We start from the raw sequence: 23,701 nt of genomic DNA, 5'->3' as shown, positions 1-23,701 counted from the left end.
GGGAACACCGCCCCCGTTAACCCCGTGCGCGCTGCGGAGCCCGCCCGGAGCGCAGGGACGGGATGGGGGGGGGGGGGGACCGGATGGAGCAGCCTTGAGGAGAGGGACTTGGGGTCCCCAGGAGCAGGCTTCAGGGAGCCCAGAACCCCCCCAGTGTGGGGCTGCACCCCCAGAGCGGGAGCAGCAGCTCCGGGAGGGGATCCTGCCCCTCTGCTGCGGGAAGGGGAGACCTGAGAGCAGCTCCAGGGCCTGAAGGGGCTGCAGGGAACCTGGAGAGGGGCTTGGGACAAGGGATGGAGGGACAGGGACAGGCCAAGGGGAATGGCTTTAACCTGCCAGAGGGGAGACTGAGCTGAGCTCTTAGGCAGAAGCTCTTCCCTGGGAGGGTGCTGAGGCGCTGGCACAGGGTGCCCAGAGAAGCTGTGGCTGCCCCATCCCTGGCAGTGCTCAAGGCCAGGTTGGACACAGGGGCTCGGAGCACCCTGCTCCAGTGGAAGGGGTCCGTGGAGCTGGATTGGACCTGGAGGAGCTTTCAGGTCCCTTCAACCCAAACCATTCCATGGTTCCATGAAGCTCCTGCCCCGGAGCAGTAAATGGCAGTGGGGTTTTGCTTTGATGTGTGGGACATTTGCAGCAGGGGGTTAAGTTCGGGCACTGTCTGGTTTGTGCATGGCAGCACATTCCCTGGAGCCGGCAGAACTGGCTCCGCACCTTCTTCCTGAGTCACAGCGGCGCCGGGCGCTGAGAGCAGGGCGACAAATCCTTCCTGCACTCAGCTTCGGGCACCATAAAGCCACAGGCGGGGACCCCCCCGCACTCCCACGGCCGCCAGCCCAGGCAGCCGTGGGCTATTGCAGGATGGAGATGGACCACCTCCTGTCACCGCCTCCTCTGCCTTTATTCCAGCCGGGATGGGGATGGAAGCACATCACGGTTATGGGGGAACAACGTTATCCACTGGTGGCACCCGGAGGCACCGGTTCCGGGCTCAGAGGGAGGTGAGGGTCTCGCTGGGGTCTGCAGGGGGGCTTGTTGCTGGTGGAGGGTCCTGGCTCTCATCCTGCTCTGGCATCCCGGGACAGTCTTGCTCCTGGCAGGGACACAGAGGTGATGCTGAGCCGGGCAGGATGAAGCCCTTGTGCTTGGATTAAACTGGATCCAAGAAGGACCCAGTCTGGATGGGGGGTGGTGGGGGTGGTGTGTCAGTTCAGCATCTGCCCCCCTGGTGCCACTGCACCCACCTCGGTTGTGGAGCCAGAGGAGGAGCCAGGGTCTCCAGTGCAGCCACTCGCTGCCGCGTCGAGGCCCGGATCCAGCCCCATCTGCCAGCAGAGGAAGGTCACTGGGTTTGCCCCATGGATCCCCACCGGCCACCCCCAGCAGGGTCTGGGTCTCTGAACAAGCCGGGGATCCCCCCAGCATCACTGCCCCCACCACCGCCTCTCCCGTCCCATCACCAGAGCTCCCTCACCTGGGTCCTGGCCACCTTCGGCTCGATGTCCATCACCTCCACGCTCTCCTCGGAGTCACTGCCGAGCCGGCACGGCTCCTGCTCACCCCCCAGCCATGGGCAAGCAGCGGGACCCGGCTCATGGCAGGGAGCGTGCACTGGGGACAGCGGCTCCATGGGGCAAGCCCGACCCTGCACAGTGGTGGCCATGCCATGGGGGCCCGGCTGATGGGGGTCCTCCCCTGCCTGGGCTTTGCTTGTGCCTTGCCCCGGCGCTGGCGGCTCGGTGCCGGCAGCCTGAGCGACGGCCTCGGACAGGATCAGCGACGCCAGGGAGGTGGCGATGCCCTCGGCCCCCCCCGGCTCCGGGCCCTGGTGTTCGGTGGCCCCCGGCTCCGCGGCTGCCCCCGATGTCCCCAGCTCTTGGGACGGAGCCTCAGGGCTGGGACCAGGCTCCGGGCTCTCCTCGCTGGAGGTTGATGCTGTCTCCGAGAGGGACCCCCCGCTGGCGGGTGACGCCGGGGGTGGGCTGGGGACAGCGGTGCCCGGCTCCCCATTGGAGATGGCATCGGTGGCCCCGCGGCCCGCGCCGGGGGACGTCGCCGTCGCCTCCGCTTCCACCGCGGGCCCCCAGTCCGGTGCCTTCCCTGGGCAGGGGAACATGGCCGGGGGGCTCACCGGGGACGAGATGACCAGAGAGCGGCGGCTGCTGGTGGGGGGGGAGCACAGGGGGTTAAACCCACCTCGAGCACCATCTACCTTGGGGTCCCCATGGGCGATGCTGCCCCATTCGGCACCACCGGAGAATGGCTCCAGTTAACCAACCCCGCACCACCAAAGCGCCCTCAACCCCATGCTGGGTGATGTTCACCCACCCCAGTGCCATAGGGCTGGGGGCTGTGTCACCCATCTGCTTTCTGGGGGGGGGGGGTGATTAAGCCACTTGAAGCCCTCTCTTCAAGCCCATCTACCTGGGGACGCCTTTGATGATGAAGACCTTGCTGGAGTGCTGCTTGTCCAGTTTGCTCATCACCTCGTAGAGGTCGTGGTTGAGCTGGGAGGGGAGGGAAGAAACACATGAGAGGACCCCCCCCCGGTGCCACCCATCACCAGCAGCACCAACATCCTCGAGCTGCATTCATTTACTGAGCTAAATGAAGAGCAATGAGGACTCGAGGTGCAGCCAGAGCACCAAGGGGTGGCTGTGAGACTGCTGGGGGGGGGGGTGGGGGGGGGTGAAGGGGCCTTGCCCCCCACCTTGCTCATCTCCTTGTAGAAGACATCGCGGAGGTTGGAGATGTTCTGGAAGATGGTCACATAGCAGGCGATGCGGCTGGGGGGGAAACACGGCGGGAGATGGGGGGGCTCTGGGATGCTGAGCGCGCAGTGGGGAGCCCCCATCCTCCTGTCCCGGGGTGGCCTCGCTGCATCGGCGGTGCTGCCACCTCCCGGCTGTCGCAGGGCCCTCCGCTGCCGGTCCGTTTGGGGACAAACCCCACCTTTTTCCCTCCATGGGGAACAAATGAGGTCGTCGCTCCCCCCCCCCCCCCCCCCCGTGTCCTGGGGCTCGGCGACCGTTTTGGGGGCCGTTGTGCTCAGATGATGCTTTCCGAGGGGACCCACGGGGTCGGGGGCCGCTGCACACAGGGAGCTGCGATGCCATCGGCTCCAGGGCAGGATCACCCCCCGCGGTCCTAGCGTGCCCCCCAGCCCCGCCGTGCCCCTGCGGCACCCCCGGTACCTGCCATAGAGAACGGGCAGCTCCTCCCGGAGGTCCCGGTTGAGGTCCTCAAACACTGCCTGGGCTTTATTGAACTCTTCCTCAGCCTGTGGGGAGGGACGGGGGGGGCTGTGGCCGTGCGGGGACAGCAGGGGCAGGGGGGGCTGTGCCCAGAGTGGGGGTGTCCTGGGGGTGGTGGGGGGCAGGACCTTGGCGATTTTCGCCTCGTCCTTTTTCTTGGCGCTCTGCAGAGCCTCCAGGTGGTGCCGGGCGCTGTCGTAATCCACCAGCTTTCGGCCCCGCTTGGCGATGCGCTCCTGGGCAGGGGGCAAAGCTGAGCCAGGATCGGGCCCCTGCCCCCCCTCCCCTCAGCAAGCACCAAGCCCTCTGGGGGTACCTTGAAGTCCCCGAACTGAGCCAGGTAGTTCTCCATCAAGCGCAGGGCTTGGTCGGCCAGCTTCGCCTCGTAGTCATCCCACAGGAGGTTGTTGCTCTGTGGACAGAGAAGGGACAGGGCTACAACACCCGGACCCCCCCCCCCGGCCGTACGTGCTGGGCTGCATCCCCAGGGACCCCCCTGGCTCAGCTCCTGTCCCCCCCCCATGCTTGAAGGGGACCCTGGGGACGGCAGGGGCTCACATCTGCGATGGCTTTCAGCTCCTCGTGGCCGTCCCAGTCGGAGCTGTAGATCTCCTGCAGTGTGTCCGCCACTCGCCGGGAGCTCTCGTGCATCACTGCAGGGATGGGACGGCGTTAAAGGGACTCAATGGAGCCTTTATTGCCTTGTATTCGTTACACGCAGCCGGGGCTCAACCCCCTCCGTGCTGCCCATGGGGCACATCCATGGCAGCAAAGCCCCTTACCCTTCACAGCACCAAGGAAAGCCTTGAGGTCCTTGTACAGTTTATTGCCTTCGTTCTGCAAAGCAACGCAGCCAGGCCTGGGTCAGGCAGGGATGGGTGACCCCGGGGGGCCATGGGGTGCCCCCGTCCCCCCCGTTCCCCGCTGTAACCTGCTGCAGCTGGAAGTTGTAGGCGCTTTGCTCGAATTGCTCGTCCTTGGTTTCCACCGTTTTGCCCAGTTTCTGCAAAACCTGGGATGGAGAAGGAGGAAGTGCAGGGAAACGTCAGATTTCCGAACCAGAACAGGGGAGATTGGGATGAGCTCTGGGGCAGAAGCTCTTCCCTGGGAGGGTGCTGAGGCGCTGGCACAGGGTGCCCAGAGGAGCTGTGGCTGCCCCATCCCTGGCAGTGTTCAAGGCCATGTTGGACCCAGGGCCTTGGAGCCAGTGGATGAGCCTTAAGGTCCTTTCCATCCCAACCCATTCCCTGGTTTCCTGATCCTATGAAGAGGCATCAATCCTGAGCCCAGCACTGCCCACTGGGCCCTAGCTGCTGCAGGAACCAGGCCCAGTCTCTCTCAGGAGCTGCTGGGGATGCAGCAGAGCTGATGCTGAGCTGGGCTTTGGGTGGGGGATGCAGAGTTTGGGCACATCCCTCAGTGCTTTTACTCTTTGGAGGAAAAAGGTGACTTTTTGGGTGCTCACCCATCACCCTACCCTATAAACCCCATCGGTGCAGCCCTGTGTACCCCAGCACGTCCATGGATGTGAGCACGGGCGCAGGCAAAGGCCTGGGTGCTGCCTCTCTGTGCTGAGGATGACCACGGTCTGTGGCCAAAGGCTGCTTCCTGGCGTGGCCAGGAAGACGTTGATGTCCCGGGAAGCAGCCAGAGCCTGGCCCCGGCTGATAGAGCCGTGGGGAAGCCGAATTTAGCCCCGAGGCCCAGCCAGGAAACCCGGGACCCTGTGGGTTTGGTGGGGCTGGGGCCTCGCCTGCCCCCGGTGCAGGAGCTGCTGCCTTTGGGGAGGGAATGGGAAGGAGCTGCCCCGAACAGCCCCAAACCAGCCGAGAGTTGCCCCGGTTCTGCCCGCTTCCGGAGCCCTTCCCCCTCGCTTCCTGCCCGGCCGGCACGGGCTCTGCCGGCATCCCCAGCACCATCCCCACCCTGCATCCGGATGGGGACCGTCCCCTCTGGCCAGCCCCAGGGACCCCCCTCCCGCAGCACACGTTCCCCCATAGCCTCCGGAAGGCGTTTTGGGTGGAAAAACCCCACTTTTAGAGAAGCCAGCGGCTGCCAAAGCAGCTCGGGGGGACTCTGGGGAGCTGCCATCAAGCCGAAAGCCTTGGAGCTTCGATGCCATTGACCCAGGGGCACCCAAATGAACACCCTACGAGCACCCATGGGTGCTGAGCGGTGCCCATTGCGCTCCCCCCTGCTCCGTGCCAATTAGAAGCCAGAGGATAAAGCAAAGAAAGGGATTTGGGGCTGGGCACCGGGGGCAGCACCGGACCCACCTTCTCCTGTGCGCGGCTGAAGCGCTTCTGGACCTGCCTGGCGAAGAGCCCGGCGCCGCTGCCCCTGCCCTCTGCCATGGCCGCGGCTCAGCTCCTGCCCGTGCCCGCCCGCTGCGCTTCGACGCTTTGGGTGGAGGAAGTTGGAGGCGAAGCATCCGCCGAGCCCCCCCGGAAAGGCTGCGCTGCCCCACGGGGGTGATGGGGAGCCCGCACCCGCCCGCGGCGCCTCCACCCCCGCCTGCCTCGGGGGGAACTTGGGGGTTTGGGGCAGTTTTGGCGCTGTCCCTGTGCCCGCCGGGGTCGTGGCCCTGTTGACCCTCCAGGGTGCGGCCATGGGGCAAGGTGGTCACAGGCCTCGAGCCCCACAGCTCTCGTTGCAAGGGAGGTGGGGTTGGAAAGGAGATGGGGCTGATGGCAGGGAAAGGTCCCAGCCGGATCCCCCAGCAAGTTTCCCGATGACCCCAAGCTGTGTGGTTCGGTTGGTACCCTGGAGGGAAGGAATGCCACCCAGAGGGACCTCGACACGCTTGTGAGGTGGGCTGATGCCAACCTCGTGGAGTTTAACTGTGCCAAGTGCAAGGTCCTACACCTGGGTGGGAGCAATCCCAGGCACAGCTACAGGTTGGGCAGAGAAGAGATTCAGAGCAGCCCAAGGAGAAGGACTTGGGGGTGTTGGTGGATGAGAAAATGAACATGAGGCGGCTTCAGTGTGAGCTTGAGCCCAGAAAGCAACCGTATCCTGGGCTGCATCAAAAGGAGCGTGACCAGCAGGTCGAAGGAGGTGATCCTGCCCCTTTACTCTGCTCTCGTGAGACCTCACCTGGAGCATTGGGTGCAGTTCTGGTGTCCTCAACATAAAAAGGACATGGAACTGTTGGAACAAGTCCAGAGGAGGCCACGAGGATGATCAGGGGCTGGAGCAGCTCCTGTGTGAAGACAGGCTGAGGAAGTTGGGGCTGTTCAGCCTGGAGAAGAGAAGCTGCGTGGAGACCTCAGAGCAGCTTCCAGTATCTGAAGGGGGCTGTAGGGATGCTGGGAAGGGACTCTTCATTAGGGACTGCAGTGACCGGACAAGGGGTAACGGGTTCAAACTGAAACAGGGGAAGTTTAGATTGGATCTAAGGAGGAAATTCTTTCCTGTGAGGGTGCTGAGGCACTGGAATGGGTTGCCCAGGGAGGTTGTGAATGCTCCATCCCTGGCAGTGTTCAAGACCAGGTTGGACGAGGCCTTGGGTGACCTGGTTTAGTGTGAGGTGTCCCTGCCCACAGTAAGGGGGTTGGAACTGGATGATCTTAAGGTCCTTTCCAAGCCTAACTATTCTATGATTCTCTATTCTTCTGTATCCCATTGCTGCCCATGAGGGGGATTTGCAGCGTTTTCCCGTTTTCCATTACCCCAAGAACTTTCTGACTGCTCTGAGAGCCCAGGCCCAGTTGCTTCTCCCAGTGGCTCTTCCCAAACGTGTGAGGAAGAGGAGGGATGCAGCCGGAGCCATTGCTCAGGGTTGGAAGAGAAAGGCTTGCCCGTGGTGGGACAGAGCATCCATCAAAGACAGGAACAGATTTTACTGACACCAGACAATGCACTCAAACCCCTCCAAGGAACATGAATGGGAAGAGGATGTCCATCCCCGGAGCAGGACGGGGCCCTTCTGCCACCGCTCAGTTCTGGCCGGTCACCTGCAAGAGGGAGAAAGGCAACGGCTGAGCCCGGCAGGGATGGAGCGAGGACGGTGCCGGGTCCCAGCGCCCGAGCGGCCGCCTTACGCTGGAGATCCAGGAGATGTAGGCAGAGACGCGGGTGAACACGGTGGGTTTGCGCTGCACGTTGCATCCCAGGCTGGACACAAAGCTGGTGACGCCGTGGACCTGGTACTGCCCATTCACCGCGCAGTGGAGGGGGCCTCCGGAATCCCCCTGCGGGCGAGGAGCAGCGTGGAACGGGGGGCACGGGGCTGCTGGGGGGATGCCAGGGTGGGGGGAAGCGAGGCAGCGGGGGGTACCTGGCAGCCGGAGCGCACGCCGTCACCGCCGGCGCACACCATGGTGGTCTTGACGACGGAGCCCCAGTAGAATAAGCCGGAGCAGACCTGGTAGCTCACCACGGGCAGGGACGCCTGCAGCAGGACGCTGGAGAGCTGCCCGTTGGCTGCACACAACCAAGCACCGGTCAAGGCCGCGCTGGTAAATGCAGCGACCCCCTCCTTGCCAAAGCAGAGCCCGCAGCCACTGCGGAGACCCTTCCCCACCGAACCTTGGTGTGACCCCAACCAACCGTGGGCAACGCCACAGCCAACCCAAGCCCTGCGTGATGCCTCCTGGGCCTCGGAAGGCTGAACAGCATCCTTCAACTTCCCATGCTTCCCATGTTTTGGGGGTGATTGAGGGCGAGCCAAGGGCACTCACTGCGGGTGAGCCCCCAGCCCGTGATGTAGCAGGGGTAGTTGTTGGCCAGGATGGAGCCCTCCTGGGGCAGCACCGCCAGCTGCACGTAGTCATTCAGGTGGGCAGAGCTGGACAGGCGGATCAGGGCGATGTCGTAGCTGGCGAGAGGAGGGGGACGATGTTGTAAGGACCAGCCCCGTTCCCAGCAATGTTCCCCCCAAGCCCCCTTCCCTGGGTTGCTACCCCCTGGCAGCGTCGCCGTTCCAGGAGGGATGGATGACGATCTCGCTCACGCTGAAGATCTGCTCGTTGCCATCGTCCACGTTGAGGTTGTGAGCACCGGCCACCACGCGCAGGGTCAGGTCGCTGCCGGGAAGGTGGAAAAACACAGGATCAGGCCCTGAATTATGGTTCCCTCAAGAGTGGGTTGATAGAGAAAGGCTCGGTGCAGGAAGACGCTCCCAGAGGTGCTCCATGTAACCCCTTCATGGAGAACCATCACAGACCTCAAAGGACCATCATGGAGAACCACAACAGACCTCAAAGAACCATCATGGAGAACTGCAGCAGACCTCAAAGGACCATCATGGAGGACCATCATGGAGAACCACAACAGACCTCAAAGGACCATCATGGAGGACCACCACAGAGCTCAAAGGACCATCATGGAGAACCACCACAGACCTCAAAGGACCATCATGGGGGACCATCACAGAGCTCAAAGGACCATCATGGAGAACCACAACAGACCTCAAAGGACCATCATGGAGAACCATCATGGAGAACCACAACAGACCTCAAAGGACCATCATGGAGGACCATCACAGACCTCAAAGGACCATCATGGAGAACCACCACAGACCTCAAAGGACCATCATGGAGAACCACCACAGACCTCAAAGGACCATCATGGAGGACCATCACAGACCTCAAAGGACCATCATGGAGGACCATCATGGAGAACCACAACAGACCTCAAAGGACCATCATGGAGGACCATCATGGAGAACCACCACAGACCTCAGAGGACCATCATGGAGAACCACCACAGACCTCAGAGGACCATCATGGAGAACCACAAGAGACCTCAAAGGACCATCATGGAGAACCATCACAGACCTCAAAGGACCATCATGGAGAACCACCACAGACCTCAAAGGACCATCATGGAGAACCACCACAGACCTCAAAGGACCATCATGGAGAACCACCACAGACCTCAAAGGACCATCGCTCTCTGGGTTGCAACAGCCAGAACTCCCCCTTGGAAAGGTGTTTGGTGGGAAATGGCTTTTCCACGGGGCTGCTCACCTATCCACGCAGTGGGCCGCCGTCACCACCCAGTTCCTACGGATGAGGGACCCTCCGCAGGTGTGATGCCAGCCACCCTTGGCGTAATACTGGAGGGAGATCTGGGCAGGGGGAAGGCGAGACGTGAGTGGGTCTCACTGCGGGGTCCCGGTCGGGATGAGATCCCTATGGGATTTCCCAGGAAGGACCCACCTGGGAGGGCCAGGAGTGCGAGCGCGCCTCGGTGCCACCGACCACCCGCTGCATCCCATTGAGAGCCAGCTCGGAGCAGCGCCCTGTGGGACAGGAGGCGGTGGGGATGGGGAGAGGGGGGCTGCGGGCACAGCGGTGTCACCGCAGGCCGGTGGCTGCCCGCAGAGCACGTACCGCAGAGGGCGAGGGCAGCGAGGAGCAGGAGCTGCAGCATCATCCTGGACCACGGTGGTGCGGCTGGGGCTGGGGCTGCGCCGCAGCGGCTTTAAAAGGGGACGGGGAGGGAGGGGTGGGAAGAAAAGCAGATGCCACGGCCCTATCGAGCAGCCTTGGTCCCTGCTCCAAAACACACCTGGCCCCAAGGGTCAGTGCCAAAACCACATCAGCCTTGGACAGGCAGCCCCAACCCCTGGGGGGACGATGCCCCCTCTTGCATCTTCCTCTTCCGCACCTCTCAGGCAATGGTGGTGTGAGTTATTTCCAGTCTTAAGCCCTGCCTGCACTGGGGGATGCTTCCAAGAGGTTTATCCAACACGTGAAGGGTGCCTGCATCGTCACGGGGACAGGGAAACTAAGGCAAACACAAGGCAAGAGCTTCACCTCCTCCAAAAAAACCCACCCGGGACAACCAGCACTGGAGCTGATACAGCCTCCATGGGCTGTTATAGAATCAGGGAATGGTTTGGGTTGGAAAGGACCTTAAGATCATCCAGTTCCAACCCCCTGCCATGGGCAGGGACACCTCACACTAAACCAGGTCACCCAAGGCTTCATCCAACCTGGCCTTGAACACCGCCAGGGATGGAGCATTCACAGCCTCCCTGGGCAGCCCATTCCAGTGCCTCACCACCCTAACAGGAAAGGATTTCTTCCTTAGATCCAATCTAAATCGGGTTTTTTGGGGGGTTAAACGAAGCACCAGCAGGGTTTGCAACAACAACGTGGTTTCTGGCCAGAACAGTCTGAGTTTTCCACCCTTCAGAAAGAAATTGAGGCTGAACCTACAGCATGGAGGGGTTTGCTCCCCTGATGGAGCAATGGCTGGGACACGGTGTTTGTGATAGGGGTGGGGATGGAGTCACCCTGATAAAGAAGATAAAAAGGAGCCAAAGAAAAGCACCTGCTGCAGTTCTGCTCTTATCTGCAAGGAAAACACGAGATTCCATGCGGAAAAAGGTCTCCAAATAATCATTATTTGGTTTATGGGCACAGAGGGACAGCAGCAAAGGCTCCGCCCCAGCTGAAGGACGCCCCAACCCAGCTTGGAACCACTCCAAATGGGACAGATCATTGCAAAAATAGCTTTTAAACCCATTTTTGGGCTGCAAAAGGGACTTTCCAGGGTGAGAAAAGGGAGAGAAACCGATTGAGAGGAGCTCAGAGGACGCCAGAGACGGGATGTCCATAAAATAAATCATCTCTTTATTCCGTGTCTTATATCCAAAGATTGTTCTTCCATCCCCACGCCACTTCCAGGAGGGGGTTTTCCCCCTACTCTAAATGGCAAAGAGGTGGCAGCTACAGCAGTTGGGCTTGAGGAGGACCAAGGGAGGGAGCGACGCTGTGCCGGGCACCGGTGAGGCCTCTCCGGGTGGATGCCGCGGTGCAGCGGAGCCGTGCATTGGAGCCACCCTCCAGCTCAGCCCGAGCTGAATGGCACCCGGGGGTCACCATCAGAACAAAAAGAGCAATAAAAGGGCTCTCGTTCCCCCTCCGCATCAAGGCTGGTCCCTTGGGCCCAATTCCAGCATCCTGGCAGCGCCACGGCGCCCGGGGCTGGATCCTGGAGGGCGGAATTCCCGTGTCCACATGGGGCACCCATGATCCAGCTTCCCAGCGGCTGGGCTGCCCGGCTCATCGCCATCCTCCTCCTCACTGGCAGGGGGGGGTTGAAGGCCTGATGTGAATTCCAGAGTCTCTGGCTGGAGCCAGGGAGGGGGAAGATGAGCAGCGGGTACCCAAGAGCATCCTTGGGCTGCGTTCAGGCTCTGTGGGGTACGGCCGGCCGAGCTTGGCTCACCAGGCTCCCCCGCTCCAAAGGCACAGGACCGAGCTCAAGGCAACCACGAAATGCAGCATATTTAAGGCTTCTGCTTCTTAAATTAAAAAGGAGGGAGTTTGGTTTGGGTTCTGCTCTCCTGAGCGTGGCTGGGGGCAGCTCGGGGGGGGGGGGGAGCTCGGGCTGCTCTAAGTGAAGGACCAGAGCTGGTGGGGGTCTGCCAGGTTGCAGGGAGCCATCCCCGGGTGCTTCCCTCGCGCCGTCAGGCACATCCCAGAGGCCGGGTTCTTTATCAGCCGGTCCTGATGGAGAACAGAGCTCAGCGATGCCGGAGGGCTGAGGAGCGTCACAAGGGGGTGACGGCACCGTCCCCTCCGGGGGTCCCTAGGGTGGAGACGCTTCCCCTCACCTGCGCCAGGTCCCACTCCTCGCTGGCTGACACCCGCCCTGGTCTCCCTCGGTACTGGCACTCCCGCAGCTCAGCCGAGCCCGCTGCGGCGCGCAGGCAGAGCTCCTTCCCGATGTTGTGCCGCAGCTCCCGCTGGCTCGTGTACTCAAAGTACTGGGGGGGGGACACGGGAAACAGGACCGGAGGCGGGCGTCAGAGTGACCCCCATGGGGACAACCAGCGTGGTGGGAGGAGAGGGAAAGGCTGGGGCTGATGGGAGCCCACCTGGTTGCCCCCCAGCCCGTGGCAGGGGTACATGATGAGTGGCTTCCCGCCGTGGTTGTTCTCACCGACATCCAGGCAGCTCTTGGTGCCCTCGTTTTTGATCTGCAGGGGGGCAAGCAGAGGGGCAAGGGGGTGAGATGGTGCTGCAAGGTAGGGACCCAGCTGGGCTTTGGGCTTTGCAGGGCACTGATCGCTGTGCAAACACAGTCCTGGCACCGGGCGCTGCGTCCGGGTCCCTTGGCCGTTCCAGGACGTGAGGCCAACGCCTCTGTCCCACCAAGCCAAAGGGGAGACGGCCCGGGGTGGGGTTTCAGGAAGCAAAGGTGAATGAGGAGCTGGTCGGGAGCCAGCGCCCGGCCCTCACCCTGCCCCTGCCGCATCGTTCACATCACGGAGAGGGGCAGGACCCGGCCCCCAGCACCCAGCTTGGAGCCAAGGGCTGGGTTTTGGCTGCTCCGTCCTCAGGGATGGAGCCGGGGCTCTGCTTTGCCCGGCCCCAGCTCTGCTCCTCGGGTCACCCTGCCCACGTCAGCGCGGCGCTAGGGAAGCTCTCGGCTCTTTCGCCTGATTTAACCCAATGTTTAAACCCAGCGCCATGGATCCCCCCCCCTGGAACTCGCCCCAAACCAGCTCTGCCAGATTCCATCTCCTTCCTTGTCAGCCAGAGCCCAAACCGGCCCCACCAGCCGGGGATGGACGCGGCGACGGACACGGCTGCACCAAAGCCTCCCAGGGCGCTGCTTGAAACCCCCCAAACCCAACCTTGGGGGGGCTCCAGTGCCGACGCTGTTTCTAGGCAAGGATGGAGCCCAGCAGGATGCTCCGGCACCTACCGCTCCATAGAAGGCTGGGGTGAGGTCAGGGACGAACATCTCGGGGTAGATGGTCTGGAGGTACCAGGTGAAGTTCCGGCAGTGGAGCCGCTCCCTCAGCCTGCGCCGCTCTGCAATGTCACCATACGTCTTCTATCGACAAAGCCACGTGAGAGAATTAAACCAACCTCCAGAGCCAGCAAGGAAGCAGCAAAGCCCCCCCTGGAGCTGGGGCCCAGAGCCCTGCCGCTGTCACACTGGGGCTGACACTGGTGGCCAGCGCAGGGCAGGCGCCCTCCGGCTCCAGCTCGGGGATGTTTTGGCATCGCAGTGCAAGGGTTTGATGCTTAAAAGTAACATTAAAAACTTTTAAAACCCCGTTTTTCTACTAAACCCCACGATGATCGAATAGAACACCTCCAAAAATAGGGGTTTGGCTGAGCCCACCTCCTCCCCTGCTCAGGCCTGAGCTCCCAGCAGGGTCAAACCCCTCCTGGAAGCCCGCTGGGGTGCCCAGTACCTCTCTGGCCATCTGGGCAGCTTGCTGGTTCCTCCTGTAGAAGATCTCCTTGTAGTCATCCATCCAGACCTCGGCCAGGCGGACCTGGTTCCTGGAGATCACCTGGGTGCCCTTGGGGAAGGTGTGGGGGCTCTTGGAGCGGAAGACGTGACCCACGACGGAGCAAGGGATGATCTCAATCTGACCCCCGCACTGCCAGACCTATGGGGAGGCGCGGCCTGAGACTGGGGCAGTCCCCATAGCCCCCAACGAGGAGCATCCCTGAAGATGCCCTTTGGAGACGGCACCAAGCCCGCCTTACCCTGAAGGACATCTCCACATTCTCGCCCCCCCAGATCTCCATCTGATCGTCATAGGAGCCGATGTGCTCAAAGTAGGACCTGGAGATGGCAAAGAGGCCACCAGCAAAGGTCGGGGACCTATGGGGAAGGGAGAAAGAACAGCAGAATAGGGGTAAAATAAAGCCAGAGAAGCAGGAGCCCGAGTTCTGGGGCGGCCGTGGCCCTCATGAGCAGCGTCCCCCCATCTCCCTGCCCCACACGTGCTGGCTTTGGCAGTGGGGCTGGGCCCAGCTCGCAGGAGGGTGGCAGCATCACAAGGAGGGGGGGGGCTCGCTGCCAGCTCGGCCTCCAGGCAATGGGGATATTGTTACCCAGAGCCTATTGAAGGGCAGAAGGGGGGAGCTGGGAGCGCGGCGCCCGCCCGCTCTGCTGCTGCTCTAATCTTTTCCATCTGATCCTTAGGGGAGGCTGGAACAGGAACTGGCTTTCATTCGGGAAGAGAAGAATACAGCAGGATGCCCAGCGGAGATGAGGCACCGCCGGGAGCCAAACCTCCGCCTCCTGGCACAAGGGACCTTTATTGGGATGGGAGCGTCCCCCAGGTGCCCTCTGCACAAAGCCAGCCCTGCTGCCAGCCAGCGGACGGGGTGTGGATGGGGCCAGGCACATCCGTGGCAGCATCCAATGGAGCGGGGCACCGGGGGGGGGGGCAGAGGGGAAAACAACGCTCGGTGCCTCTACGTGTGAAATAAAGGGATGAAAACTGGGGGGTTTGGTGCAATGGGGTCTGCAGGAGGCACGTTCCTGCTGCTGGGCCAGCGCAGGGGCCCACGTAGCCGGTACCCAGGGGCAAGGAGAGAGAAGGCGGTGATTAAACCCTTAATGAGAGACTTTGCAGGGGTGGATGGAGGCAAACCTCAAAGAGGGGTTTGCAAAGGGCCTTTGTGGCTCCATGTCCTCTGAACCCCAGGGGAGGCTTCTCCTGTGCCAGCCCCACAGCTCTGACCGTGCCTGAGCATCCTCTCCTGGACGCAAACCACCTGAGATCCCTCAAGCCAAGCGGCCCGTGGTGGAAGCTGCCCTGGGAAAGGGCAGCATCACCCACCCGGAGGCATCGAGGACAGCAGGGAAAACATCGATTCGTTAGGAAAAGGAGCAAAATCCAACAGGAGGAAGGGGCAGTTTCCTGGCACGGGGCCCCCAGCTCTTTGTCAGCCCTGCCTGCCCTCCCTAAGCACCCTGCAGCAGCCACGCATGCTCAGGTGGCTCATTCCAGCCTTTGGGTCTGGACACAGCATTCCCAGCGCTCATCAACTGCTATGATCAATCCCCCCTTACTTGATGGGGAAGGTCTCATCCTTCCTCCGCTGCCTCTCCCGGGGTGGGACGACCTCCCAGCCGAACGTCAGGCTCCAGTCGAAGTTGCCCCTGCTGTGCTGCTTCCCGTTCTGGACAGGCTTGGAGAACTCGAAGGTGTTGAGGTCGATGGTGGCGATGTCGGGGCTCACAACGGCCGTCGGCTCTTGGGCGATGCGGGATAAGAGGGGCTCGAGCCAGCCATGGAAACACTCGCCTGGTGTGGGGCACAGGGAAGGGGTTGGCCACGGGGCGGTCACCGCTTCACCCCTGCCATCGCCTCCTGCCGTGGGTACTCACAGTGGGCATCCAGGAAGGTGAGGACCTCGCCGCTGGCCACGCTGGCGCCCAGCAGCCGCGCTGTGATCAGCCCCTTGCGCTGCTGCTGCCGCACGACCCGCACGATCTGGAGCTGCTCCACGTAGCGATCCAGCTCGTCCTGCAGGTACTCTGCGGGCAAAGCGGGAGATGCCAGCCCCTGCACCCTGCTGCCTCCACCCCATCCCTGCACACGGGCTCAGGGCCCGGCCCCTCAGAGCCTCCTTTCCCCCGCATCCACGAGGGGGTTTGGGTACAGAAAGCGAGCGTTGCAAAGGAGCCACTGCTAATCCCCCTTTAGAGAGGGATTAGGGGAACAATGGGGTGAGGAGGTCTCCTGCTCTGCACTGAAGTGTTACTGAGGGAAACCGGGATTCCTCTGGCAGTGTTCAAGGCCAGGTTGGACACAGGGGCTTGGAGCACCCTGCTCCAGTGGAAGGGGTCCCTGCCTGTGGCAGGGGTTGGAGCTGGAGGTGCTTTAAGGTCCCTTCCAACCCAAACCAGGCTGGGGTTCCAGGATTCTCTCCTTTGGCAGATGCAGCCAAGCCAAAAGCAGGGAGGTGCCAAGAGAGAGCCAGGACCTCCAGAGACGCACCCCGGGAGGGGACCCCATCAATGCAGGATGGATCCCCACCAGGCCTGTGGAGGAGAAAACCCCACAGCGCCCAAGGGCTCTGCTCCTTGGGAGCCCGTGCAGGCAGAAAGGGAACGTTGGGAGAGGGAGCAAAGTCCTCTCCTCCCAGCGCCCTGACGCTGAGCCCCGGATTAAACTGCTGTGGGTGTAGGTCAGGATGGGCGCAGCCCGCGGGCACGCTGACGAGGGATGTGCGGGATGCGGGAGGAGCACCCGGGTGTTCTCCAGGGCTGGGCTGGGCTGACAGCAGGGCCTGAGAAGGGAAAATCCCCAAGGGTGCTCCTGGGCGGATACAAAGCGATGTGGAAGAACTGCTGGGTGCACCCGCAGCTCCTCCTCCGCGTGGCTCAGCAACGCTGTGCCCAGGGAAGATGCTCGGCATCCGCCTGCATCCCTCCAGCCCCTGCATCCCACCCACCGTCCGTGCTGGCATCGTCCACCAGGATGATCTCCTTGAGCAGGAGGGCAGGGGAGGTGTGCAGGACGCTGTACACCGTCCGCAGCAGCGTCGACCAGGCTTCGTTGTGGAAGACGATGACCACGCTGGTGGTGGGCAGGGGCGGGCACCGCTTGAACTTCTGGTCGATGCACCTCGGAGACAGAAAGCAGCGGCCTAAGCATCATGGAACCAGACACCCCCCCCACCAAGACCCCGGCCCCGGCGGCTCCCAGCTCATCGCTGCTTTGATTTCCATTGATTTCCTCCTCTCCAGCCGCCGGCGCTGCAGTGAATGACATTCCTGGCCCCGGTGTCCCCCCATTGTGCCTGCTACACCTGCTAAGCACGGATAATCGCCTGCCAGCGCAGGGGGGCACCAGCTTCACACCCGCGCTGGGTTTCTAGCTCCTATTCAAGCCTTTCTATCCACCCCCTGCCTTCCCAGCCCACCCCCCTTGAGCAGACAAGGCCTGGGGGAGGCTTTAATCTGGCAGCCCATGGCTGGAGGGCAGGCGAGGAAATCCCTCGGGTTTGTGCTGCTTCCTTTGCCCCCTGCGCCCCGGGGCGGGGGGGGCCGGGGCTGTTCCACTCGGATAAGAAAAGAAAAAGTCCGATTACTGGAGCCGGCTGAAATAAAAGGGAAAGGAGGGAGAAGGAGGGGGGAAAGATGCTGGAGTCCCCCGGCCACAAGCGGGTCCGTGGAGACACAAAGAGCCACCCCTGGCTTTTGCCCGATGCTGTTAAAAACTAACGCCAAGGGGACAAAAATGGGGGGGGGAAACTCATAAATGGAGGTGGTTTTCCAGCTCTCCCTGTGTCTGATCCCCCGGTGCCACTGTCCCGATCCACTTCCATTTCCCGTTACGTGTCTCCACGGATGGAGCCTGCAGCCCCACCAGGCTCTTACTCGGGAGGGCGGCTGTCGGGTCCCAGCGCTCGCTGGAGGGAGATGCGGTCGCTGGCGAAGGCGTTGAAGCAATGCTTCTCGTAGCCCCGCTCCTTCTCCTTCGTCTCCTCCGGTGTCCATTGCTCCTTCTTGAAGGCTTTGCCGTCGGCTCCGGGGCTGGCAGGGTCCTGGGGGGGTCTCTCCATCAGGGGCCGGAGCTCTGCCGCTGTGTAGACCCCGGGCAGGCAGGAGCGAGCGCTGGGGGCCGGCTCCTCCTGCCGAACCGGTGCTCTGATCTGCAGCTTGGGCATCGAGTCCCGGATGTTGTTGACAGCCCCCAGCATCAGGTCCAGGACTTGGTCCTTCCCCTGGACGATGTTCTTCAACCAAGGCTCCTCACGCGGGTCCTTGCTCCCCACGTCCTTCTGCAGGATGAAGAGGAAGATGACGAAGATGGTGCCGGCCAAAGCCACCTTCAAGGGGCTGTAGCGTCTCCGGAAAAGCCTCATTTTCCCTTTTTCCCTGTGCTTTCCAGGGAGTCCTCCCCGCCGTGGTGGGTGTCTCAGGGCTGTTGGCTCTCAGGGTGCTTCATGGTGCTCTGCTCCGGTCCTCTGGCCTGGAGAGAAGGAGAAACACCTGCGGGTTAACTCACAGACTGGATGCGCTTTGGGGACACCCCCTTGATATCAGTGCATTGTTAATTAGATACCAAAATAAAGATCAATCTCTGCAAAGGGGGCAAACAAGACCTGCAAACCCCACACCCCCCAGGGCCCTTCCAGCCCATAAATCCACCACCAGGAAACAGCGATGTCTAACAACGCTGCCAGGTGAGCTGGATCCGGCCACCACAAGCATGGGACATCCCCAGCAGTTCCTCCTGGTACCGAGGCAGCCACTGCAGCATCCTCCCCGCTATCAAACAGTAAAATAGAGCCACACAATAAGCTGAAATCCTTTTCCCCGCTGGAAAAAAAAGCTTTCCCCCCGTGGTTTTCCCGTTGCTGGGAAGGAAAACCATGTGCAAGACCCCGCACCGAGAGCTCAGCACCGGCTACAAAGCACCACCGGGGCCCGGCCGAGCTTTCCCAGCGCCAGCAAACCTCCCGCGGCTGTTCTTTGTGAGCCGCTGCCGCCGGAGCATGGACAAGCTCCATGGGAGCCATTCACCAGCATCTCCTCCTCCTCCTCCTCGATGTCCCCCCCCCTTCCTCCTCCTTTATTTCTCTTTTTGTGCCCCTTTTCTTTGTGTCCCCTTGGCAATGGCGCGGCCCCGGAGCGGAGCAGGGCACCTGCAGCAACTTCAAGGGTGAGGAAGCTTCGGCTGGGGAAGGAGGAGGGACGAGGCGGTCCCCGGGGTCACTGCTTTCAGCCCCGCGGCGATCAAAGCCGGCGGCTGGACCACGCTTCACTGCCAAGGGCGCCCGTTCCCGAGCCGCGGTGGGACCGGGCGGCACCAGCCCCACGGGCAAGGGAGGGAAAGAGCAGAACGAAGAGAACACCCCCCCACCCCCCCAAATCCATCTCATTTCTACCCATACGTGAGCAAAGATGCTCCTGATGAGCTCCCTCAGAGCTACCGCATTGAGCCCTGATGCTTTCATCGCACAGGGGGAGCCACCGCATGGCGAGAAGTTTTGGGGAGGAACACCCCGTTTCCATCACCTCCTTCCTGCCACATCGCTGGGAGCACGTTAACGAAGTTCCCTGTGCAATGCTGATAAAGGCCGGCGCGGCAGGGACAGGGACAGTGCACAGCAGTTCCCGAGGGCTCCAACCCCAAACCGCCTCCCCAAAAAGGAGAAGAACCCCCCCAAAACTCCCTACCAAGTAGCGCTGAGGTGGATTTTGGAGCGAGCTGCAGTAAGAGCGAACTGCGAGCCCTCTGCTGACAGAACGGCCGGGGCTGCAGCGCTCCGTCCCATCCCGAAAATCCCTTGCTGGGATGGGGCTCGCCCTGCGCTCAAGGAAACCAGCACCGAAACTGCCCGGTGGAGCCCGCTGGGCTCGGAAGAGGGGGAAATTGGGCTCGGAAGAGGGGGAAATTGGGTTCAGTGGCATCTTGGTGGCAGCCGGACCATCTCCGGGGCACGGGAGGGAGCAATCGTGGGGCGATGGGGGGAGCAAGGAGCGCTCCGCGGGCGGAGGAGGAAAAAAAAGGAGGAATAACGAAAATAAACGCAAAGCAACACCGAGGACGTGGCCGGGAGCCTTTGACCACGGCGGCGACGGCGTCAGCGGCGGGGGTGGCCAAAAGCCAACAGCGGCACACGGGGCACGGTCCCGCAACGGCTCGACCCCGCCAAGAGCCGGTGATGGGAAGGGAAGGGGGGGGGGTTCCCCGTCCAGGCGCTGGCCTCACCCCGCTGGGCTGAGCCCTCGGGGCACCGAGGCCCCGGTGACGGGCTGGGGGCAGCTCTGCTCCTCCGGGCGGGGGACGTGAAAGGGGGTCGGATCCTGCCTACCGCGAGCCGCACAGCCCCGGGCCCCTCTTCCCTGTGCGGGTCCATCCCGCACCCCAGACCCTTCCCCCGCTGTAGCAATGGGGGGCGCTCCGCACCGGACCCCTCCGGCCCCTCTTTGCCTCGGGGGGGCGGGGTTGGGATGACCCCGTGCAGGGACCCGTTCCCTGGGGGTGCCGCTCTACAAGGGGACCCCCCAACGCCTCCCCTTCCCTCGCTTCCTTTCCCCAAGGCGGGGGGGGGGGCTCCGCACCGGGACCACCCGAACCCCGTTCCCCCGAGCCGGGGGCTCCATCCCGGCCCCTCCCGCAGCGCGCCCGGGCACACCTGGTGCGGGGGTCGGGACCGGTGTCGGGATCGGGATCGGGATCGGGATCGGGATCGGGACCGGAGCGACCGGACCCCCCCCCCCCCCCCCCCCGCTCACCGGCTCTCGGCACGCGCGGCCGCAGGTGCGGTCCCGGAGGGGCGGGGCCGCTGCCACCGCCCCGGGGTACAGGTGCACGGGGCGGCGCTGCGCGGTCCTAGCGCCGCCCGCCGGGGGGGAACAGCGCGCGGTCCTAGCGCCGCCCGCCGGGGGGGAAACCGCGCGCGGTCCTAGCGCCGCCCGCCGGGGGGGAAACCGCGCGCGGTCCTAGCGCCGCCCGCCGGGGGGGGAACCGCGCGCGGTCCTAGCGCCTATAGAGGCCGTAGGAGCAGCAAGGGCCTGGCGCTGTCGGTTTTGGTTTTCTTCTTTAGGCGTTGCACGGGTGCTGCGGAGCCCCCTGAGCTTCCCGGCGTGGGGGCAGCGGTTCCCTGCGGCTGCAGGTTACTTACTGCCAGCTTTACTGGGATGCGATAATCACCGGTAATGTATTTTGTGAGCAGGCTGGTTGCTATCAATGAGGTGTTAACGCGGGGGCTTGCCAATCGTTCCCATTCCTCTGTGATCCCTTCTCAGCCTGGCTCTCCCCTGCCGATGGCATCAGCCTCATTCTCTCCCCGGGTGCCCCAAGCTTGTGCTTGGGGATGGAGCCTGCATGCAGCAGGGTGGCAGCCCCGAACAGCGAGCTCCCCACTCTGAGCACCCCGTTTCCCATGTCCTTACACGCCGTGGTTAACACTGGATGGTGGTATCTTCATGAACCTTCAGCCTGAGCGTCAGACACTGCCCCAAGACTTCCCAGGAAAGCCAGGTGAGAGCTCGATGGTGGAAAAGAGCCACTCAAGCCCCTTTAGGGACAAGGTGACAATGAGCCCATTGGCAGGGCATGAGTAGCCCCCAAACCTCTTGTGCGCCCCAGGAGAGGCTGAGGTTGAGGCACACAGGAGGGTGGAGAAGCAGGAAGGTGATGGGGAAAGCATCAGTGGCTTTCCCAGGATGCCAGAGGGTCGAGCGCTGGGCAGGCTTTCATCACCCACCTGAGGATTCTGCTTTGGCTGCTGTGCTCCATGGAGGATTTAGCAGATTTGAGCAGAGGCAGGGTGAGCATTAACTTGGATTATTGGGATATTAGCTTGAATATGAGCTGTCTTACAGCAGGTAAGTCAGGCAGGGCTCCGGGGCACCGCAGACACACAGCAGGCTCCCCGTTAAAGAGAAAAGGGGGGGGGGAAACTGAGGCACAGAAAAGGCACCTACCTTTACCCAGCCAGCGGGGAGAGGAGCCAGCAGTCACCCACCACCAGGCCATCCTGGGCCTTGAAATCATCTCCTGTGCTTTTCAAAGCTAAGTTTAAAGCCCGGGTTTGCGCAGCAGCTGCCTGGAACCGACTCTGCCGCTTTGCTTCCTGCCTCGGGGCCGTGCGGGGCTTTTGCTCTTAGCACCGAAACCGAAGGGGAAATTCCCTGCCCCAAAGGGTGCTGGTGCTGAGCTTTGGCGTCTGCAGCCGCGACTCGCAGGGGCTGATGTGGGGCCGCAGCCGCCCGGCCGGGGAAAGGAGGGGTCCCCACCGCAGTAAGTGCGATTCTGTGGAGAAAAGAGCGTTTTTCGCTTCCTGGGGTCCGCAGTGGGGTGAGGGAGGGGGGACACGGGTGTTTCGGTGCATTAAAGCAGCCCCGTTCCCCGGCCCCAAGGGAGAACGTGGCTGAAGCCCCTCCGGGTCCCGGTGAGCCCCAAGCACCCAATTCCCCTCTATTTCGGTGTTTTCAAGCTGCAGGAGGTTAAAGTCTCCAAAGTAACCTGGGGGCAGTGAAGAAGCCCTTAAGGACTGAACCCCCCAGCAGGGATCGTACAAAATCAGTACCGGTTTGCTTAGGCTCACATCACACGCTCAGTGATTCATTGGCATAGTTACATGGCAAAATCCATCCTCTCAGTCTCTGATGTGTCAGCTATGGGGTGAGCTGCTTCGGGGGGTGCAAAACCCTTAGCCTTGGGTTTTAAGACCCAAACGGCCAAACCCATGATGCAGTTTTATCCCCAGGGCTCGTTTGCGGTGGGAGAAGCGCTGGGAGCAAACCTCACCCTTCCGCCTGCACGTTCCCTTGTGCCGGGTGCGCTTCCTTGGGGCCGGTCGGGATTCCTGCCCTTCTGAATCCACATCGCCCCAAGCACCACAGGAGGCTCCATCAGGCCCCTGATTACAGAGCCGGAGCTCCCATTTGTAGCGCTGAGAGCAGCGGAGCCGGGCAGGCTGACAGGAAGCGAAGCTGCTTTGCGTGCTGATGCTCACAGAGGTGGCACGGGTCTCCCGTCCAAAGGGACTTTGCAGGCTGGCAGGAATGGATGCAGTACGGCAAAACCCGCAAGGCCAATCCCAACAGAGCTGTTAAAGTAAGGAGAAAGGTGTGGACCACCACGCAGAGGGGTTTGCCTTTGGAGTAACAATATTGGGTCCGTGCATCCCATGGGGGCATGAGCTGGAGTTGGATTCAAGGGGAGTTGTTGAGAGTAGAAGGGGCTGAGCATCCCGAGAAAGGGGAATTGTGCTCTCAGTGCTGGACACTGCTCCCTGTATGGGTTTGTTGGACTCCTGTCATGGCACTGTATAAGGATGAGATCCCTTGGTGCAGCTCGGTGTGAAATGCAGCTTTTTCCAGGTAGATTTGTCAATAAATGGGACTTTCTGGCTCAGCTCCTCAGTTACCCCCTTGCTCGGGAAGAATCACTTCCCTTTTCAGTTTCTTACTGTGTAAACCGGGAGGGAACTGGGAGGGCTTTGCAGTGCCCCACACAGGAGCGTGTGGGATCTCCTGGGATCCTGCAGCAGGACCGAGCCTGGTCCTCCCCATGCCATGCCATGCCATGCCATGCCATGCCATGCCATGCCATGCCATCCCATCCCATCCCATCCCATCCCATCCCACCGCGGTGGCTCCAGCTTGGACAGCACACATTGCTCACTCCCTCCCGCTCTCCTCCCTGCCAGGCGTGGTGGAGATGGATGATGTATTCCTGCAGCTCCAGGAGGAGGTCTCCAGGCTGCAGGAGCTGTGCACAGAGCAGGGCGAGCTCCTCCAGAAGCTGGCTGCCACGAGGGGACCTGTCCCTGGTAAGCGGAGGGGCTGGGGAGGGTGCACTGGAACTGCAGGTCCAAAGGTGCTGGGGGAAACCTGTCCTGGAGCTGGAGAGGAGTTTGCTGCAGAATGAGGGGTAACGTGGGGCGGGTTGAAGGCAGAACCGTGCTGTGGGTGTGCAACTGCTTCCTCGCACCTCTTGCCCCGGTGGAGAAGGGGAAGAAGCAGAGGAGTGGATGGCACCCATTGCCTAGAGCAGTGTGGGCGAGCAGGGTGGATGCAGGAAGATGGAACCTTCCTGGCCTGGAAACCACCAGGGAAATGTCCCTCGCCCTCCCTCGCCCCTCTCCCGTGCCCAGCCGTGGTCCATGCGCTTTCCAAAGGCAGTTCTGGGACCATCCAGGCTTTGGGGCAGCGAAGCCTCAGCCTCTCCTAAGGGAGCTCATTGTTCTCCAGCTCCCAGCCCT

General features: G+C 62.3%; 3 protein-coding genes across 4 annotated transcripts in view; all 3 read right to left on the bottom strand.

Annotated features, from left to right (window-relative positions):
- Window positions 1–874: 874 nt before the first annotated feature.
- BIN2 (bridging integrator 2) lies at window positions 875–22,789 on the bottom strand. Its single transcript, XM_061444013.1, has 13 exons — window positions 22,786–22,789; window positions 5,528–5,608; window positions 4,183–4,263; window positions 4,034–4,088; window positions 3,810–3,904; window positions 3,568–3,663; window positions 3,380–3,487; window positions 3,192–3,277; window positions 2,708–2,783; window positions 2,422–2,504; window positions 1,472–2,159; window positions 1,242–1,322; window positions 875–1,090 (listed from the first exon to the last, which is right to left on the bottom strand). Exons 2-13 carry the CDS (start codon window positions 5,603–5,605, stop codon window positions 989–991), a joined length of 1,629 nt encoding a protein of 542 aa, XP_061299997.1. The 5' UTR covers window positions 5,606–5,608; window positions 22,786–22,789; the 3' UTR covers window positions 875–988.
- Window positions 7,081–23,701, bottom strand: part of CELA1 (chymotrypsin like elastase 1) — a 21,943-nt gene continuing 5,322 nt past the window's right edge. Inside the window, exons 2-9 of the mRNA XM_061444014.1 lie at window positions 9,590–9,640; window positions 9,416–9,498; window positions 9,224–9,324; window positions 8,156–8,278; window positions 7,934–8,070; window positions 7,531–7,676; window positions 7,295–7,444; window positions 7,081–7,207 (exon numbers count right to left, since the gene is read on the bottom strand). Of these exons, the coding sequence (XP_061299998.1) occupies window positions 7,190–7,207; window positions 7,295–7,444; window positions 7,531–7,676; window positions 7,934–8,070; window positions 8,156–8,278; window positions 9,224–9,324; window positions 9,416–9,498; window positions 9,590–9,632 (801 nt within the window). The 5' untranslated portion in view covers window positions 9,633–9,640 and the 3' untranslated portion in view covers window positions 7,081–7,189. The remainder of the gene's footprint in view (window positions 7,208–7,294; window positions 7,445–7,530; window positions 7,677–7,933; window positions 8,071–8,155; window positions 8,279–9,223; window positions 9,325–9,415; window positions 9,499–9,589; window positions 9,641–23,701) is intronic.
- On the bottom strand, window positions 11,303–21,531 carry GALNT6 (polypeptide N-acetylgalactosaminyltransferase 6). Of its 2 annotated transcripts, none has more exons than XM_061444011.1 (11): window positions 21,417–21,531; window positions 17,355–17,949; window positions 16,427–16,599; window positions 15,357–15,506; window positions 15,039–15,273; window positions 13,721–13,838; window positions 13,420–13,620; window positions 12,921–13,052; window positions 12,088–12,189; window positions 11,824–11,976; window positions 11,303–11,716 (listed from the first exon to the last, which is right to left on the bottom strand). In XM_061444011.1, the coding sequence occupies exons 2-11, from the start codon at window positions 17,840–17,842 to the stop codon at window positions 11,603–11,605; spliced, it is 1,866 nt and encodes a 621-aa protein (XP_061299995.1). In that variant the 5' UTR covers window positions 17,843–17,949; window positions 21,417–21,531; the 3' UTR covers window positions 11,303–11,602. The 2 variants fall into 2 exon arrangements, with proteins under 2 accessions (XP_061299995.1, XP_061299996.1); XM_061444012.1 differs by lacking the exon at window positions 21,417–21,531 and adding an exon at window positions 20,223–20,333.

The sequence above is a fragment of the Pezoporus flaviventris genome, unplaced genomic scaffold (genome assembly GCF_033815535.1).
Source record: "Pezoporus flaviventris isolate CSIRO_AGI_PZ_B2104156 unplaced genomic scaffold, CSIRO_AGI_Pfla_v1 ptg000592l, whole genome shotgun sequence".
Taxonomy (NCBI): Eukaryota; Metazoa; Chordata; class Aves; order Psittaciformes; family Psittacidae; genus Pezoporus; species Pezoporus flaviventris.
This window is presented reverse-complemented; position numbering and strand designations above follow the sequence as displayed.

Excerpts from the sequence above, each read along its gene's own strand:
- BIN2 (XM_061444013.1), bottom strand. The coding sequence starts at position 5,605 with ATGGCAGAGGGCAGGGGCAGCGGCGCCGGGCTCTTCGCCAGGCAGGTC. Across the intron at positions 3,664-3,809 it reads AGCTGAAAGCCATCGCAGAT|AGCAACAACCTCCTGTGGGA; the intron begins GTGAGCCCCTGC and ends CTCTGTCCACAG. Across the intron at positions 1,091-1,241 it reads CCTCTGGCTCCACAACCGAG|GAGCAAGACTGTCCCGGGAT; the intron begins GTGGGTGCAGTG and ends TGTCCCTGCCAG.
- GALNT6 (XM_061444011.1), bottom strand. The coding sequence starts at position 17,842 with ATGAGGCTTTTCCGGAGACGCTACAGCCCCTTGAAGGTGGCTTTGGCC. Across the intron at positions 13,621-13,720 it reads ATGTGGAGATGTCCTTCAGG|GTCTGGCAGTGCGGGGGTCA; the intron begins GTAAGGCGGGCT and ends GCCTCCCCATAG. Across the intron at positions 13,053-13,419 it reads CTGCCCAGATGGCCAGAGAG|AAGACGTATGGTGACATTGC; the intron begins GTACTGGGCACC and ends CTTTGTCGATAG.